The 12966-nt window shown below is 42.6% G+C and overlaps 1 protein-coding gene and 1 non-coding gene across 3 annotated transcripts; both read right to left on the bottom strand.

Moving 5' to 3' along the window:
- Positions 1-3168: 3168 nt before the first annotated feature.
- Positions 3169-11862, bottom strand: LOC148320938 (claspin-like). Of its 2 annotated transcripts, none has more exons than XM_088318943.1 (24): positions 11616-11862; positions 10916-11033; positions 10350-10726; positions 9974-10123; positions 9847-9891; positions 9708-9780; positions 9517-9619; positions 8921-9432; positions 8629-8817; positions 8367-8524; positions 8119-8288; positions 7774-7823; positions 7479-7678; positions 6870-7407; positions 6747-6780; positions 6584-6656; positions 6381-6505; positions 6104-6265; positions 5618-5739; positions 5396-5526; positions 5146-5266; positions 4624-4688; positions 4239-4400; positions 3169-3421 (listed from the first exon to the last, which is right to left on the bottom strand). In XM_088318943.1, the coding sequence occupies exons 1-24, from the start codon at positions 11640-11642 to the stop codon at positions 3296-3298; spliced, it is 3831 nt and encodes a 1276-aa protein (XP_088175069.1). In that variant the 5' UTR covers positions 11643-11862; the 3' UTR covers positions 3169-3295. The 2 variants fall into 2 exon arrangements, with proteins under 2 accessions (XP_088175069.1, XP_088175068.1); XM_088318942.1 differs by having other exon boundaries at positions 4624-4691.
- Positions 11863-12354: 492 nt separating this feature from the next.
- LOC148320939 (5S ribosomal RNA) lies at positions 12355-12473 on the bottom strand. The gene has a single exon (XR_015839540.1). It is a non-coding gene; the product is annotated as a 5S ribosomal RNA (ribosomal RNA).
- Positions 12474-12966: the final 493 nt, after the last annotated feature.

Below are 12966 nucleotides of genomic sequence, written 5' to 3' on the forward strand. Positions count from 1 at the left end.
TTTACAATCTCGATTGAGCCAATCAACAATAGTGGCAGAGCTATGTGGTCGTTGTGTTCAAGGAATCAAATTTCGGTTTGACAGTCAATGTCAAATTAGATCTTAGTATTTTCACAACACAGCAAGAAATAAAAAGACTGAGACGTCATATGGGAAAGTGCAGTGGTCTGACGAGACCAAACATAGATCAACACACCAGCAAGAAAATAGCCCCAAAAAAACCCAAAAACTTTATAGTTTCTGTAATGGCAAGTGGACCAAAATTCTTTCAGAGCAGCGTGCAAACCTGGTGAGCTAATTGACATTTTTTAGGGAATCAAACTTTCAATTCATTATTTTAAACAAAATATTAAGTGGCCAACCCTTACAAAATTAGCAGAATGTCTAAAAATTCTTTCCTTCACCCTATCGCCCGTCTACTTAAACCGCCACATGATAAGTTACACAATCGCATCAAGAGGCTGGAGTTCATCTTTGTCCGCAGGAAATACTAAATCGTATAAAAAAAAAAGCACAGTGTGAATCTCGAGTTAAGCCATCGTTGGTCTGATGATTCAAAATTATGCAAACAGTTTCGGGCTTAAATTAGAACAAAATCACCTGAGGGGGTAAAGGTACTCACACGCTGTACTTATATAGTACAGTTCATGCTGTGTTTATTAAAAAAAAAGTCTGATTCAACTCCATTACTAAAGAAAAAGAACTAAAGTAATCGTAGATGCTGAAGTGGTTCTTTGAAGCTTTTTGACGTCCAAGTTGTCATTTCAAAATAACAGTCATCGGAAATAAACGCAAAAATGAATTATCTAATATTTTCCTTGACTGAAGAATTTCTTTGAGATATGGGCGGTTGCTTGGCAATATTTTGTCAATATTTTTAGTGTTCCATGAAACTGGTTTACCAATTACTTGAGAGGATATTGAGGAATGACAATAATAATCATAAATAATAATAATTATCAATAATAATAATAAATCATGAACAATTGTGTTTTAAGATCACCTTTTTCTGCACTAAATTAAAAATGAAAATGAAATTTCCACATAATTAAATTGTTGTTAATTATTAAGAAATTCGATTGCTCTCTTAATGTATTTGGGTTGGGTCAACAAAATTTATTATGGTTCATTTAAATAAATTTCTAGTTTTGGGTCCAACTTAATTTACTTGGCTTCATTTCATTTATTGTAGCAGAGTATATTTATTTATTTAGTGATTTGGATTTGCGCAGCACTCTGGAACGGATTAATTACATTTCCATTCATTTCAATGGGGAACAACGATTTGCAATACCGATTGAGTTCTTTAGCCAAATTAAACTAATCTTAAAACTCAACATTAACTATAATTATTGACCCAATAGTTGAAAAATGTAAATGTCAATTTTTTTTTTCCCCACCCATGGTAGAAGGTGATGTTACCCATAATGCAACTGTAATCCCTTAAATAATTTCCAGGAGTTGCTGTGCATTTCTTCTTGTAACTGATTACCAATCAGATATAAGAACACACAGTAGTTAGTCGCAAGTGTTTTTTTTTTTTTTTTAGTATCGAGAGGCTACATCAGACAGACTTAACAAGTGTTCAGTGTCTCTCTCCTCTCCGCTCTCGTCCCCCTGACATGTCGTCGCTGGCGGCGGAAAAACTCATCCCCTCTCCCACTCCCCGCTTGCATGAACGCACTCACACACGCACGCACACACACACTTCCATCCCTCCTTGCTTCTCCTTCACCAACATCCACATTCAAATACACCAGCTCCAGGCGTCCTCCGTCTCTCCCTCCCCTCCATCGTTCACCAGTAGCCTAAGCCCATAAAAAATACATCAAACACAAGCCCCGCGCCCGAGGCCTCGTCACACGCAAAATCATCACTCTCTCCATCTCACTCTTTTAAAACAAGTTACAAAACAGTGCCGCGGATGGAGAGAGCGATATCAGCGGATATGAGGCCTGTTACCGTAATGTTCGCACAAACGCTCAAGAAAAAAAAAAAAAAAAAAAAAGGACTTACCTTGCGCTTTGTTTTTGAATGCCTGCAGCACCGTGACCCACTTCCCTCCGCTTCAGCTCCACCAGCGGTCTCGGGCTGTGACAGCGGCCGAGGGCGGCCAGCACCCACGGGCCACACTGTCAGATCGCCAGTGCGGAGAAGAGATGCACAAAGAGAGTGTAAAATTCAAACAAAAGAGAACGAGAGCGAGCCAGTGCTGTTACAAAATGAGCCAAATGAGCTTGGACGTGCTAAAGTGAAATCCCGCATGAGCTTGTTTTTTTTTGCACTATAATTACACTTTTATCTCAGATGCATGGAGTGGATGCTGCGTGGCACACAGCAAAAAAAAAAAAAAAAAAAAAAAAAACACCCTTGGGTGCTTCGGCTTTTGTTTCTCTTCAATTATTCCACCCTCTGCCCTCTCTTATCCTCATAATCAGAACAGAAGCGGATCCGTGTCCTCTGGATATTTAAAAACTCGGACCTCCATGCCAAAACGTGTAACCTTCCCGCTCTTGTGCGAAATGGGAGTTCAGAGAGGTTTCGTGTTAAGTTTCTACGACCTTTGACCTCTCGGTTCGCCTTCTCGCGGGGGAAGAAAGTTGTGAAAATCAACGTCGGAGGAATGTAGGAAGACACAGCATGAGAATAACGGAAGGAATACAAATCTCAAGACCCTATTCAAATCTAATTAGATTGGCTTGCTTGACCCCACAAAACAGGCCCTCAGGATTTGGAATCAGCTCTGTCGATTAATTGCACACTAATGGCTAAATAATAATTTTCATCGTCCAATATGCTGAAAAAAAAAAACAAGGGTTAATAATACTGTAAATATGATAAAAATCTAAAAGTGAAGCCGCCCCTCAGCATTGGCTCCTAATGACGTGTAAAGGGGCCCTACTGTGTGGCATCTTAACCCCAGGACACTCTTCGTCTCATAATCGCCATAGCAACTAATGAGGTGGATAGACATAAAGGGTCGGCCTATTATTAGCCACTTAAAACATTAGGCGTCAAACGGCGAGATTCGTATATGATTGAAAATGAGCCTAAAAGAAACACCATTCTCCATAAACGTCTTAAAATATAAATTTTATTTACATGTAAAATACATTATACAAAACCCGACAATTTAGGAAAAAAAACATCCCTATATACATGCAAGCAAAAAAAAAAAAAAAAGTTAATTGTACAATTAGTTGGTTGTCAACTGAACACATGAATTTAAAAATTCTAACTTGAGTTGTACTCATGTCGCTAATAATAATAATACTCATCAGCCTTTGCTCCCAATTTAGTGGTCCAAGAAGCTGAAAATACTTCTCTGGGGTCCCTTAGTGTGTCCGGCAGATGTGTCCTGCCTGCAGAACCTCTTGGCGGCCGGCTTCACTGCTACAGTGTTGCCCTTCCTCTTCGTAATCTGTCCATTGAAACACAAGTTTTCAATTTGGAGAAAAATCTAACCTCTAACACGAAAAAAAAGTCGCATATTCATGCGGGTGTCTGCTTTTCGAGAAGGTGGACTTTGGCGCCGGCTAGTGGCGGAATGTTACATTGCTTGAGTTTACCTTTCATCCATCCACTATTCGATCAGTTTTTCATTCATTTTTGGTGGGAGAAAAATTGAATGTACATCACATAATTTTTTTTCATTAGGATTTCTAATCAAATTAAACTCGATAAATGTTAAACAAACCAAATTTAAAAAAAATAATGCTCTTTAATAAAAGTTATATTTGTAAATAAATTTAGTAAACAGTTAAACAACAATATATGTAACATTTTTGTTTCAAATATTATATAATTAAATATATAATCTTATAAATATATATAATAATATAAATATAATTATTTGCATAAAATTAATTTCCAAAGTGTTAAACAAGATGAATGTAGAAAAAAAAAAAAAACCTCACGATAACGTAAATAATTGGCGGTTCCAATTCCATGTACTGATGAGCTATTAAACATGTGTAGGATGAAAGTCATGTGCCGCTCCAAAAGAACAAGTCACCACATTTAAGAAGCAATTTTGTGTATCATATTGATCGAACGGTGTTTTTTAAATAACTCCCTTCACTGAAATTTAATTTCCACGGCACAGATGCACACTCTGGGCTGTTTGGCACTCTTCATATTATCCCTCCAAACAAGTTTCCAGCTTCCCTTTGTCTGCGCTGTTGTGTGAAACAAAAGGACATGACACATTTGTTTGAGTGCTCTTTTGGTCTACTCACATGATTCGGAGAAGTTTCTCCGGTTGCACTCTCCTTCTCTGGAGACAACGTCTGAAAGAGGAAACCGCGACTGTTTCTGGGTGCCAGTGGGTTGCCTTCGGATATGGACGCCAATTTCTGAAGGACAGACTGCGGCCGACTCAGGAGGGAGCCTCTTTTAACCTTGGCGGAGACACGATGCGCTCTTGTTATCGGACAGTGAACCCAAACAACAACTAGAATGCATGGCGAAGTCGTGGTTAGCGCAGCTGCTCTTTCGAACCACCTCTAAAATATGAAGCAGTGCAGATGCACACTTTGAGCCAGAAGTCAAACAGGCAAGGAGGACATTAAATTAAAAGGAGCAGAACACCGAAGTATTTTCTCTCTATTAACATTGACATACCAGTGAGGGTCGCAGGAAAGGATTGAGGGTTGTTGTCTTTTGTGCCGGCGGTGCCACAGGAAGCTCTGCTTTGTAAAAATCAGGAATAAAAAGCAAAAATTTAATGTTAATACACTCATTCTGTATTTCTATCTTAAGACATTTGATTCAACTGCCTTTGGATTCTGTCGCTTAGATAATTAGATTACAATACAGTTGTACATTTCACTCTTGACATGAAAAAAAAAAAAAATCAATCTGTCCAGCCCAGCACATTTTCTTTTTGTGTTGAAGGTTTCTAATAAAGAAAAACAGAACTGTATTTAAAAAAAAAAAATACAAACAAAAGACATTTTAAAGAAATAACCTTGTTTTCGTATTTGTTGAGGTGTGCCTTTAAAGGGCGTGGTCTAGCAAGACATAAGGAGCCAGATTTGTGTTCCAAATAAATAAACAATAATCTGCTTTGAGTGACAGCTCCTAACGTGTAATTAGAAGTTTGTAAATCAAGGTGACACGAAAAAGGTTTGGTACCAAACCAACCTTTCTTCTGCAGAGTCTTAGCAGTGAGCTTCTTGGCCAACTTCAGGAACTGACTATCTTCCTCTCCAATCTCCACATCCTCTTCATCCAAATCTGTCGCTTTCCTGCCTTTCGGTTGGGACTGAGGAAAGGCAGGAACATGGAGAATGAAACATTTACTGGAATTATGACGCATTGGCGTAGCTTCATGACAGACTGGAGCGCAAATTTTGGGTGACGGAATTTTATTTTTTTTTTTCCCCCAGCGTACCTGTTCTCTGAGCCACTGTTCCCTCTCCAGTCTCTCCTTGCTCCTCTGGATCTCAATCTGATCGATGGCATTCTCATCATCATGCGCCTCCTCACCCTCAGCTCCGGTCCCGTCTGCGTCGAAGCCATCATCTGAAAGGGGTGACCATCCATCGTGTGAAAAATTGGAATTGGTACAAATTCCGTCTGCTCGAGCTGACTAGTGACCACTCCTGGAACAAACCGATATTTTTCCAACGGAAGCGGCGAGCTCTTCCGGGGCCATCTGAATGTAAATCGCCATCGGCGAGGTAACGTTCCTGGTACAGCCTCAAGCGTCGTTTGTCATCATCCATCACCTGCTTCCTGTAATTATGCGAGGACTTTAAAGCACTTTGTTCTCATTTTGACTTAAAATTGCTGCTTTGAAATTTTGGTTATACAGTACTGTAGACTCGCTAGTAAAAAGGAGAGTCTTCATTTTTCTTTTTATTTATTATTTCAATTTTTTTTAATTAATTATATGTATATAAAAAAATCACTGAATATGCAGAAAAAAAATTATAATTAAACAAATTTAGCCAAGCAGAAGTCATAACTTGTGTTTCTGAGTCTATTTGTTCTGATTGTTTTTTTAAAAAAAAAAATTTTATTCAAAAATGATAAAACAAAAAATATATTTAGGACCGAGGCTCGTTTTTCTATCCATGCATTGGCGCATTTGACTCACATGTGGATCTTGTTGACCTGGTCGTGCAGCTCTTCATCGGAGGGAAGCTCCTCCAAAAGTTCCTCTTCCTCGTACTCGCTCCCTCCGTCGTCATCTTCGTCCCCGCTGCCCTCGTCGCTGCCTGACAGTTCAGCTTCCGAGTCCACGTAGTCGGTTAGACGCCTGCAAAAAAAAAAAAAAAAAAAAAAAACAGACTTATTTTTGTAAACAAAATCATATTGTAAGTGGATTGACTTTTTAACAACACCTGCAAACCTCAGCTTGATTTTTCACTTACATTTTCTTCTTTTTCTTCGGACCCAGACTGGGCGCAAAGACGCCATTCAACTCCTCCTCCTCTACCTCATTATTCTCTTCTTCATCTTCATCTGTTTCCTCCTCATCATCAATTTCTTCATCTTCCTATAAGACAAATCCAGATTTAGCCCATTATTTTTTTTTTTTTGCTCTCTTTTTGGATAAACATCCTGTGAGACATACCACATCTGACAGAAGCCGAAAATCACAGTCCTCTTCTTCCGCCTCCTCTTCCTCATCCTGTGGTGTCTTTTTGCTGCTAGATAGAAGACGCCATAAAAATGACAACATTTTCATACAATTTTCTCTATTCTCAATAGATCGAGGTGTGAAATTATGACATTACCTGTCTTGTGCAGGTGAACCCATGTGGGAAGAATCTGAAAGTACCAGAAAATAGTAACGTTATCAGCGATAGTTTTAAAAAGTGTTTGGCGTAATTTACAACACAAGGTGAGAAAGATTATACCTGAGCTCGGAAATTTGCCGGAACAAAAAGCAAGAAGTTGATGCATGCTGTTTTCGGGGTCTTCATCCTGTTCTTGCGTTTTGTTCTCATCGGTTTGTGACGTCTCTCCCGCCTGCGTCTTTGGAAACGCTCCCGAGCATAACCCGAGCAGTTCTTCCGTTTGCGTTTCACCGCCGACCGGTGCCGCGTCGCCACTGAAGCCGCTCGGCGCCGTGCCGAAAACACCCGAGCACATTCCTAAAAGCTCCCCCATGTTGGCGTCCATTGCGTTTTCATCCAAGCTGCCCAGGATCAACTTCCTCTTGTGGGAGCGGACGGCACCGGGTCGCGGACCCACGTTCAGGAAGCCGTCGGCATCCAGTAACTGGGAGTGGGCGTCGTCCTCCAGAGAGAAGCGACCTTGAGAGTCTCCGCCCAGACCGCCGGGTCCGGCTGTTTCCCCAGTGGGCTCAGAGTCCATTGGGGAGGGCGGGGCGTACAAATCTTGGGAGTCTTCGACGGGGAGGCACAGCGAAGGCTCGGACAGTTTACCAGAGCTCTGTCCCAAAAAAGAAACGCGTCGTAAAATCCATTTCATTATGTCGTTTAATCTCCGGCGGACTGCCTCACCTTGGAAGCAGAGCTGAGGACGCTGGGCCTGGAGAGGCACGGAGACGGCGAACGGAACACCGAGTTGGAGTTGGAGCTGTAAGGACCTCGCCCGATGCGCTGGTGGCTGACCGGTTGGTAAGAAGTGATCATGGATCCGGCCAGCTCAAAGCTGCTGTTGTGGCTGATGTCCTTCATCAGAGACAGCGAGTCGTCCTCTTCTGGAGACGACCACATGTAGACAGACATTGCGTGGAAGTTAATAAATAAATAAAATGTTGCATGAGTCATCAATTTTGAAATTGGATAAGCGTACCCAGTTTACTCGCGCCGTATTGCCCAGCACCAGATCTCCTTCCGCCGTCACTTAAAGGGAAACAAAATATTTGAAGGTGCACACACCTCAACAACAACAACAAAATAAATCTGAGGATGTCATGTGACATGGGATGACGTATTCAAGCCGTATAAAAGAAAAAAAAATTATCGAAAATTTTTTATGCTGGGAATGACTGCGGCCAGCTCGTCCAAAATTTTAAAAAATGATTTCCAACACAAAACAGAAAGGCAGCAAAAAATGTAACCTTGGTTGTTCAAATTATTTAGCCATCTCGAAACAAAATGACTCCACACTTGAATGACAAATTTCAAACAAACTCACCCGGTGCGAGAGCAGGAGTTGCCAGGGAACAGTATGAGTGTTCCGTCTGTGTTAATTAAATCTGGAGTCACTGGCGGGCAATTCAGCGCCACGGGGGAAAGACTTCGGATACTCTGGACCACGCTGCCATCTTCCTCGTCCTCATCGCCACCTAATAAGTCATCTAAACCCTGCGATGTATAAATCCGGAGATAAATATCAGACGGGGAAAAAAAAACAGCCCAAAAAAAAAAAGGAAAAACGCCGACCTCTTCGTCGCCGTCATCTGTCATTTGGGCCTCCTCCTCTTCCTCGCCACAGTCTTCATTATCGAGGCGATTCAGCTCGGCCTTGCGCGCCCGCTCCTCCTGTCTGCGCTGCGCCATGGCGAGCTGCAGCCGCTGCTTCAGGGTCAACAATTTCTCTCCTGTGAAAACAAGCCACTAAATGTCAAAAGAACTACGCTGGCGGCAAAACAGAAACGGGATCATGACGTGAGAATTTTCACAATCCCCAGATTTTGTTCCATACCAGGTTTGGTCGGCACCGGCTCCTCTTGTCCGTCTTTCACAGTGACCGTGACCGAGTCGGCACACAACTCCTCCTTGCCGGACGGGGTGCCGTCTTTTCGGATGATGTTGAGCTGCAGCGTATGCTCTCCCTGCGGCCGCACCGGAGCATGGATGTGACAAAGGTAGCGCTTCTTTAGAGCCTCCACACCTGATTGAACAAATGTAAGGGGAATGACAGCTATGAAGTGTTCAATTCTCAAAAACAAAAAAAATAAATAAATAATTAAAAAGAAAAAAAATGCATGGCTGACCTCGGTTGTTGGACGCTGGTTCAAGGAGAACAAAAGCTCCCGCGCTGGCACACAATTTAGCAACGGGCGGCGGGTCCAGTCCGAGCTCTTTTAGTCGAGCTAATTTGTCCATTTTGGGCTTGCCGGCGAGCTGTTCACCCTCAGCTGCGATTCCAACCTCTGCTCGCTGGACGTCAGCCAGACCTTCAGTTTGTTTCATGACAACCTCTTCTTCAGATGCAGCGTTCCCCGCAGCGTCCGCCGTGATCGACTCCCGCAGACTCTCGGAGAGATAAAGCATCGGGGCGGATTCGAAGCTCTCGGCGGCGGGCTCTCGCGTCTGACTCGGGCGCTCCTGCTGCGGCGACGATGCGGCGGCAGGCTCGGATAACGGTTTGCGTTGAGAGAAAGAGTCGTGTGGAGTTGGAGTCCAGTTGTGGTCTGCGGGGCGCTGCTCGGCTTCACTTGTGGGGTTGGAGGGAGGTACCGGTGGCGCTGGTTTCTCCAACATTACTGCAGAATACTGTCTAGATCTATTAAAAAAAAATACAAAATAATATATTTTTTTCCCCCATTACGATGCTTGTCATCAATTAGCGTAACAAGTTTGCATTTACTTCAACAAAGCCATGGCAGGTCCGTCGGGCCTGGCTCTCTTCTTAAAAAACTGGCTGATGGTCTTTGGCTCTGGGACGTGGTAAGGCAAGCCAAGATCTGACTCTACATGAGACGGAGACAAAATCAAAAATTGAGGCCTCAGATTGATTAATGACAAATATTGTGTGTGTGTGTGAGAATCTCAACTGACCTCTGACCAGTCTCTGAGACTCACTGTGGAGCTGCTTCATCGCCTCTTTACTCGCACGTGCAGCTTTTCTCTCCTAAGAGCACAAAAAAAAATAAGTCACTCACATTTTTTAGTTCATGGGATTTCCAAGTGCGCTTACCACGCGCTGGGGCTTCTGCACTTCTTCTTCATCCAGGAAAGGTTCCTGCATTAGTTGATGATAATCACATTTAAGGCTGAAATAGGAATCCATTTAAATCTCGATAGTAATGCTCAGCTCACTGTACCTTGTGCTTTTTCATTTTTTGTTTCACAGCCGCCCGAATTGAATCGAGAGACTCTTCCTCTTCCAGCTCGTCATCGATGCCGGCGTCAAAGAGATCCGTGTCACCTAACAGGCAGCCGCTGTCATTCAGAGGACCAGGGAGATGCGTATCCTGGGTACAAAGAGGTTTGTTTATATCGGTGTGATGTAACAACGAAACAGTCTTTGGTCTCTGCGCAAATTGTGAGGAAGTTGGTTCATTTTTGTAAGCGGGATTATTGCACAAATGCACATTCGAGGAAACTTAAAGGGCTGCTGTGAACGCCATGTTTGAGAGAAGAAGGAAGTGGTGCATTGCAGATGGAAAAACAACAAGAGTGTACTCAAAGATTACTCACTTCATTCAAGTCAGAGAATCTCGGTTTCTTTTTCAACTTTTCTACATTTTTACAACGTTTCTCCTTTTTGTCTCGGTGCCTCTGGCTCAGCTCCCTCTTCTTTGAATCTTTTGTGGTTTTAGTGCCCTTCTTAGTTTTCTGCTGCAGTTTATCCACTTTTAGCTCCGGTTCGCCGTCTTCGTCGTCTACGAGAACAGAAATTCTTCTCTTGCTCTTTTCAACTTCTGGTCTCTCCTCTGTTTCCATCTCCTCGCCACTTGAAGCAGCCATTACTAATGCGTCCACCTCAACCGCCTCCTCCTCCTCCTCTTCGCTGTCGCTGATGGCATTACGGCGAGGCTTTCGACGAATTTGAATGTCTTCTTCCTCATCAGAGTCTGGAATAATACATCGGGTATTACTATTACGCAAACGACATTCACTCACACAATACAGTTGTGATTTGGCCTCTGGTCCATGACAAAGGTGTCTTATTTGAAACCTTCACGACTCCCCCATTCACACAAATGCAAAGCACTTTTGTCGTATCTGTGGCTCATTCAACCTCTATTGGCGTGCAACTTCACCTGGTTGCTCCTCTCTATTGTTTGTTGTCTCTGGCACAATCTCCTCTGCTGGAGAGCCCATTCCACTGTCTGAATCGCTCTCGGTGACTGTGGGAGCCACGGCCGGAAGACCTTCAGCCTGTGTGGAACACATAAAATAACATTCATATGTGTCACACGTTGCTAAGTCTGCAGAACTGACACATACAGCAACAAATGAAATGTCCACTACATATTGTGTATTGCATTATGACGTCATTTGGGTGATATCCACAGCCTTAACAACGTAACTAGAAACAAAGAGGTAATCATTTTCAGAAACACGTTCTCAACTACAGATTGTATGCAATTTGCCATGCAAGCTCGTTTGAGGACATGTGTGGCGCCTTGCAGCAAGCCAAACAATGAGCACATTAGCTGGCGATGGCCTCGCATCATGAAGTTGAAAAAGGAAAAAAATGTTTTGCGTCCATGTTGATTTGGGATTCTGGATAATCGGTATATCGTATAAACACGGAATTTAACCACGATTGCTGATTGTAGTAAAGTTGTTCAACCGAGACTGGAGAAAAGGAGGAGGCAATCTAGCTAGCTGCGACCTCGTCGCCTCGCTCGCTAACTAGCAGAAGCTAACAATAGTGACGAAACACCGATCACACGTTGGAATTATTAAAATCTATTTGAATACTCAAAAATGTCGCCTTGTGAAAAACATCCTCACCTGTTTTGGAGAAAGGACAAGGCTCATCTCGTTGCCCGCTCGCTACTCGACGCTTGTCACAAAGAAAGCAACGAAGGGAATTCAAAAGTCTCGTCAACTCGTGGCAGCTTCAAAATGGAACAAAAGTTCATGCCTGGACGACGGCGGGGCGGTCAATTCGGTCATTTAAGGTGCAATGAGATCGCCTTTAGCTCGGTTGTCTTTCGTCCTCCCGCCTGTTCTGTGAGTAAAAATTTTTATCTTTCGCGCGCAGTGACAGCTGCGACACAGTTTTCGTCGCCAGGACGCCAATCAGTGAGGATCTGGCTTTCTATTGGTCGTGAGGAAACTTATGTCCCGCCTACATTTAAACAACGCGAGGGCGTGCGTGATTTAAGTCTCGGCACTTTTTCGGCGAGCGGGATCGAGGCGTGTAAAAAAAGTATAAAAATGTTTTTATACCAGGAAAATGTTTTCCTATTCTGCGTAATGATTCGCTTGGAGGGAATAAATATGAACAAAAACCCACAGAACTTTGTACTAGGTGAAAGATATAGTAGAACATTTTACACTGTGCAATGTCCAGTCAAGATTCTAATAATTAGTGTGCTTCAAATACTGCGGTAAAGGTTAACCGACATGTTATTTAAAACTATTATTACTCTTTTTATTTTGTTTTACAAACTACAAAATGTGTGTGGTGGCTGCTACTGTATTTGATGTCTTATTAAAAGTTTGGTTTTGCATTTGAAGTGCAAAATGCTTACAGCACCTGGTATTCCCAGGCGGTCTCCCATCCAAGTACTAACCAGGCCCGACCCTGCTTAGCTTCCGAGATCGGACGAGATCGGGCGTTCTCAGGGTAGTATGGCCGTAAGCGAATACTTACCGTAAACTTTAACGCTATATAGGCTACGCTTAGGGTTTTTTTTTTTTTAGACTGACCCATTTTGCAGGTATTCTATTAAATTTCCCCCCTTTCCACAGGCAAGGGACGCAGAAAATTATCATTTTGAGCTCTAGGCCTGTCAATTAAGCGATCATGTGGCTAACTGCCCCCCAGTAGCTACAAAAATGAACACTGTCAAGAGCATATATTTTGCATGTATGCATCCATATTTAAAATAGCATACATCTGGTTAGCCCTATGTGGCCTCTGAATGATGAAAAATTGTGGCATCCTGCAGCAGGACCATTGCCCATCCCTGAACTAGACTTATCTTTCATGCAACAGACTGATTTTATTGCAAGGAGCATTACATTTTGCAAACAAAGACCAACACAATAATTTAAGTTTATCAAGTTCCAATTAGAGTTCTTGTAGGCCGAAATGCTGACATCGAGGCAGACTCAAGTAACAGCGCATGTTGTT

Source organism: Idiotropiscis lumnitzeri, chromosome 16 (assembly GCF_059441095.1).
Source record: "Idiotropiscis lumnitzeri isolate Australia: NSW breed Sydney's pygmy pipehorse chromosome 16, RoL_Ilum_1.0, whole genome shotgun sequence".
Lineage (NCBI taxonomy): Eukaryota > Metazoa > Chordata > Actinopteri > Syngnathiformes > Syngnathidae > Idiotropiscis > Idiotropiscis lumnitzeri.

Coding starts and splice junctions, on each gene's coding strand:
- LOC148320938 (XM_088318942.1), bottom strand. CDS start 11,642: ATGAGCCTTGTCCTTTCTCCAAAACAG. Junction 6,657..6,746: donor GGTTCACCTGCACAAGACAG/GTAATGTCATAA, acceptor TCTATCTAGCAG/CAAAAAGACACCACAGGATG. Junction 5,740..6,103: donor CAGGTCAACAAGATCCACAT/GTGAGTCAAATG, acceptor GCATAATTACAG/GAAGCAGGTGATGGATGATG.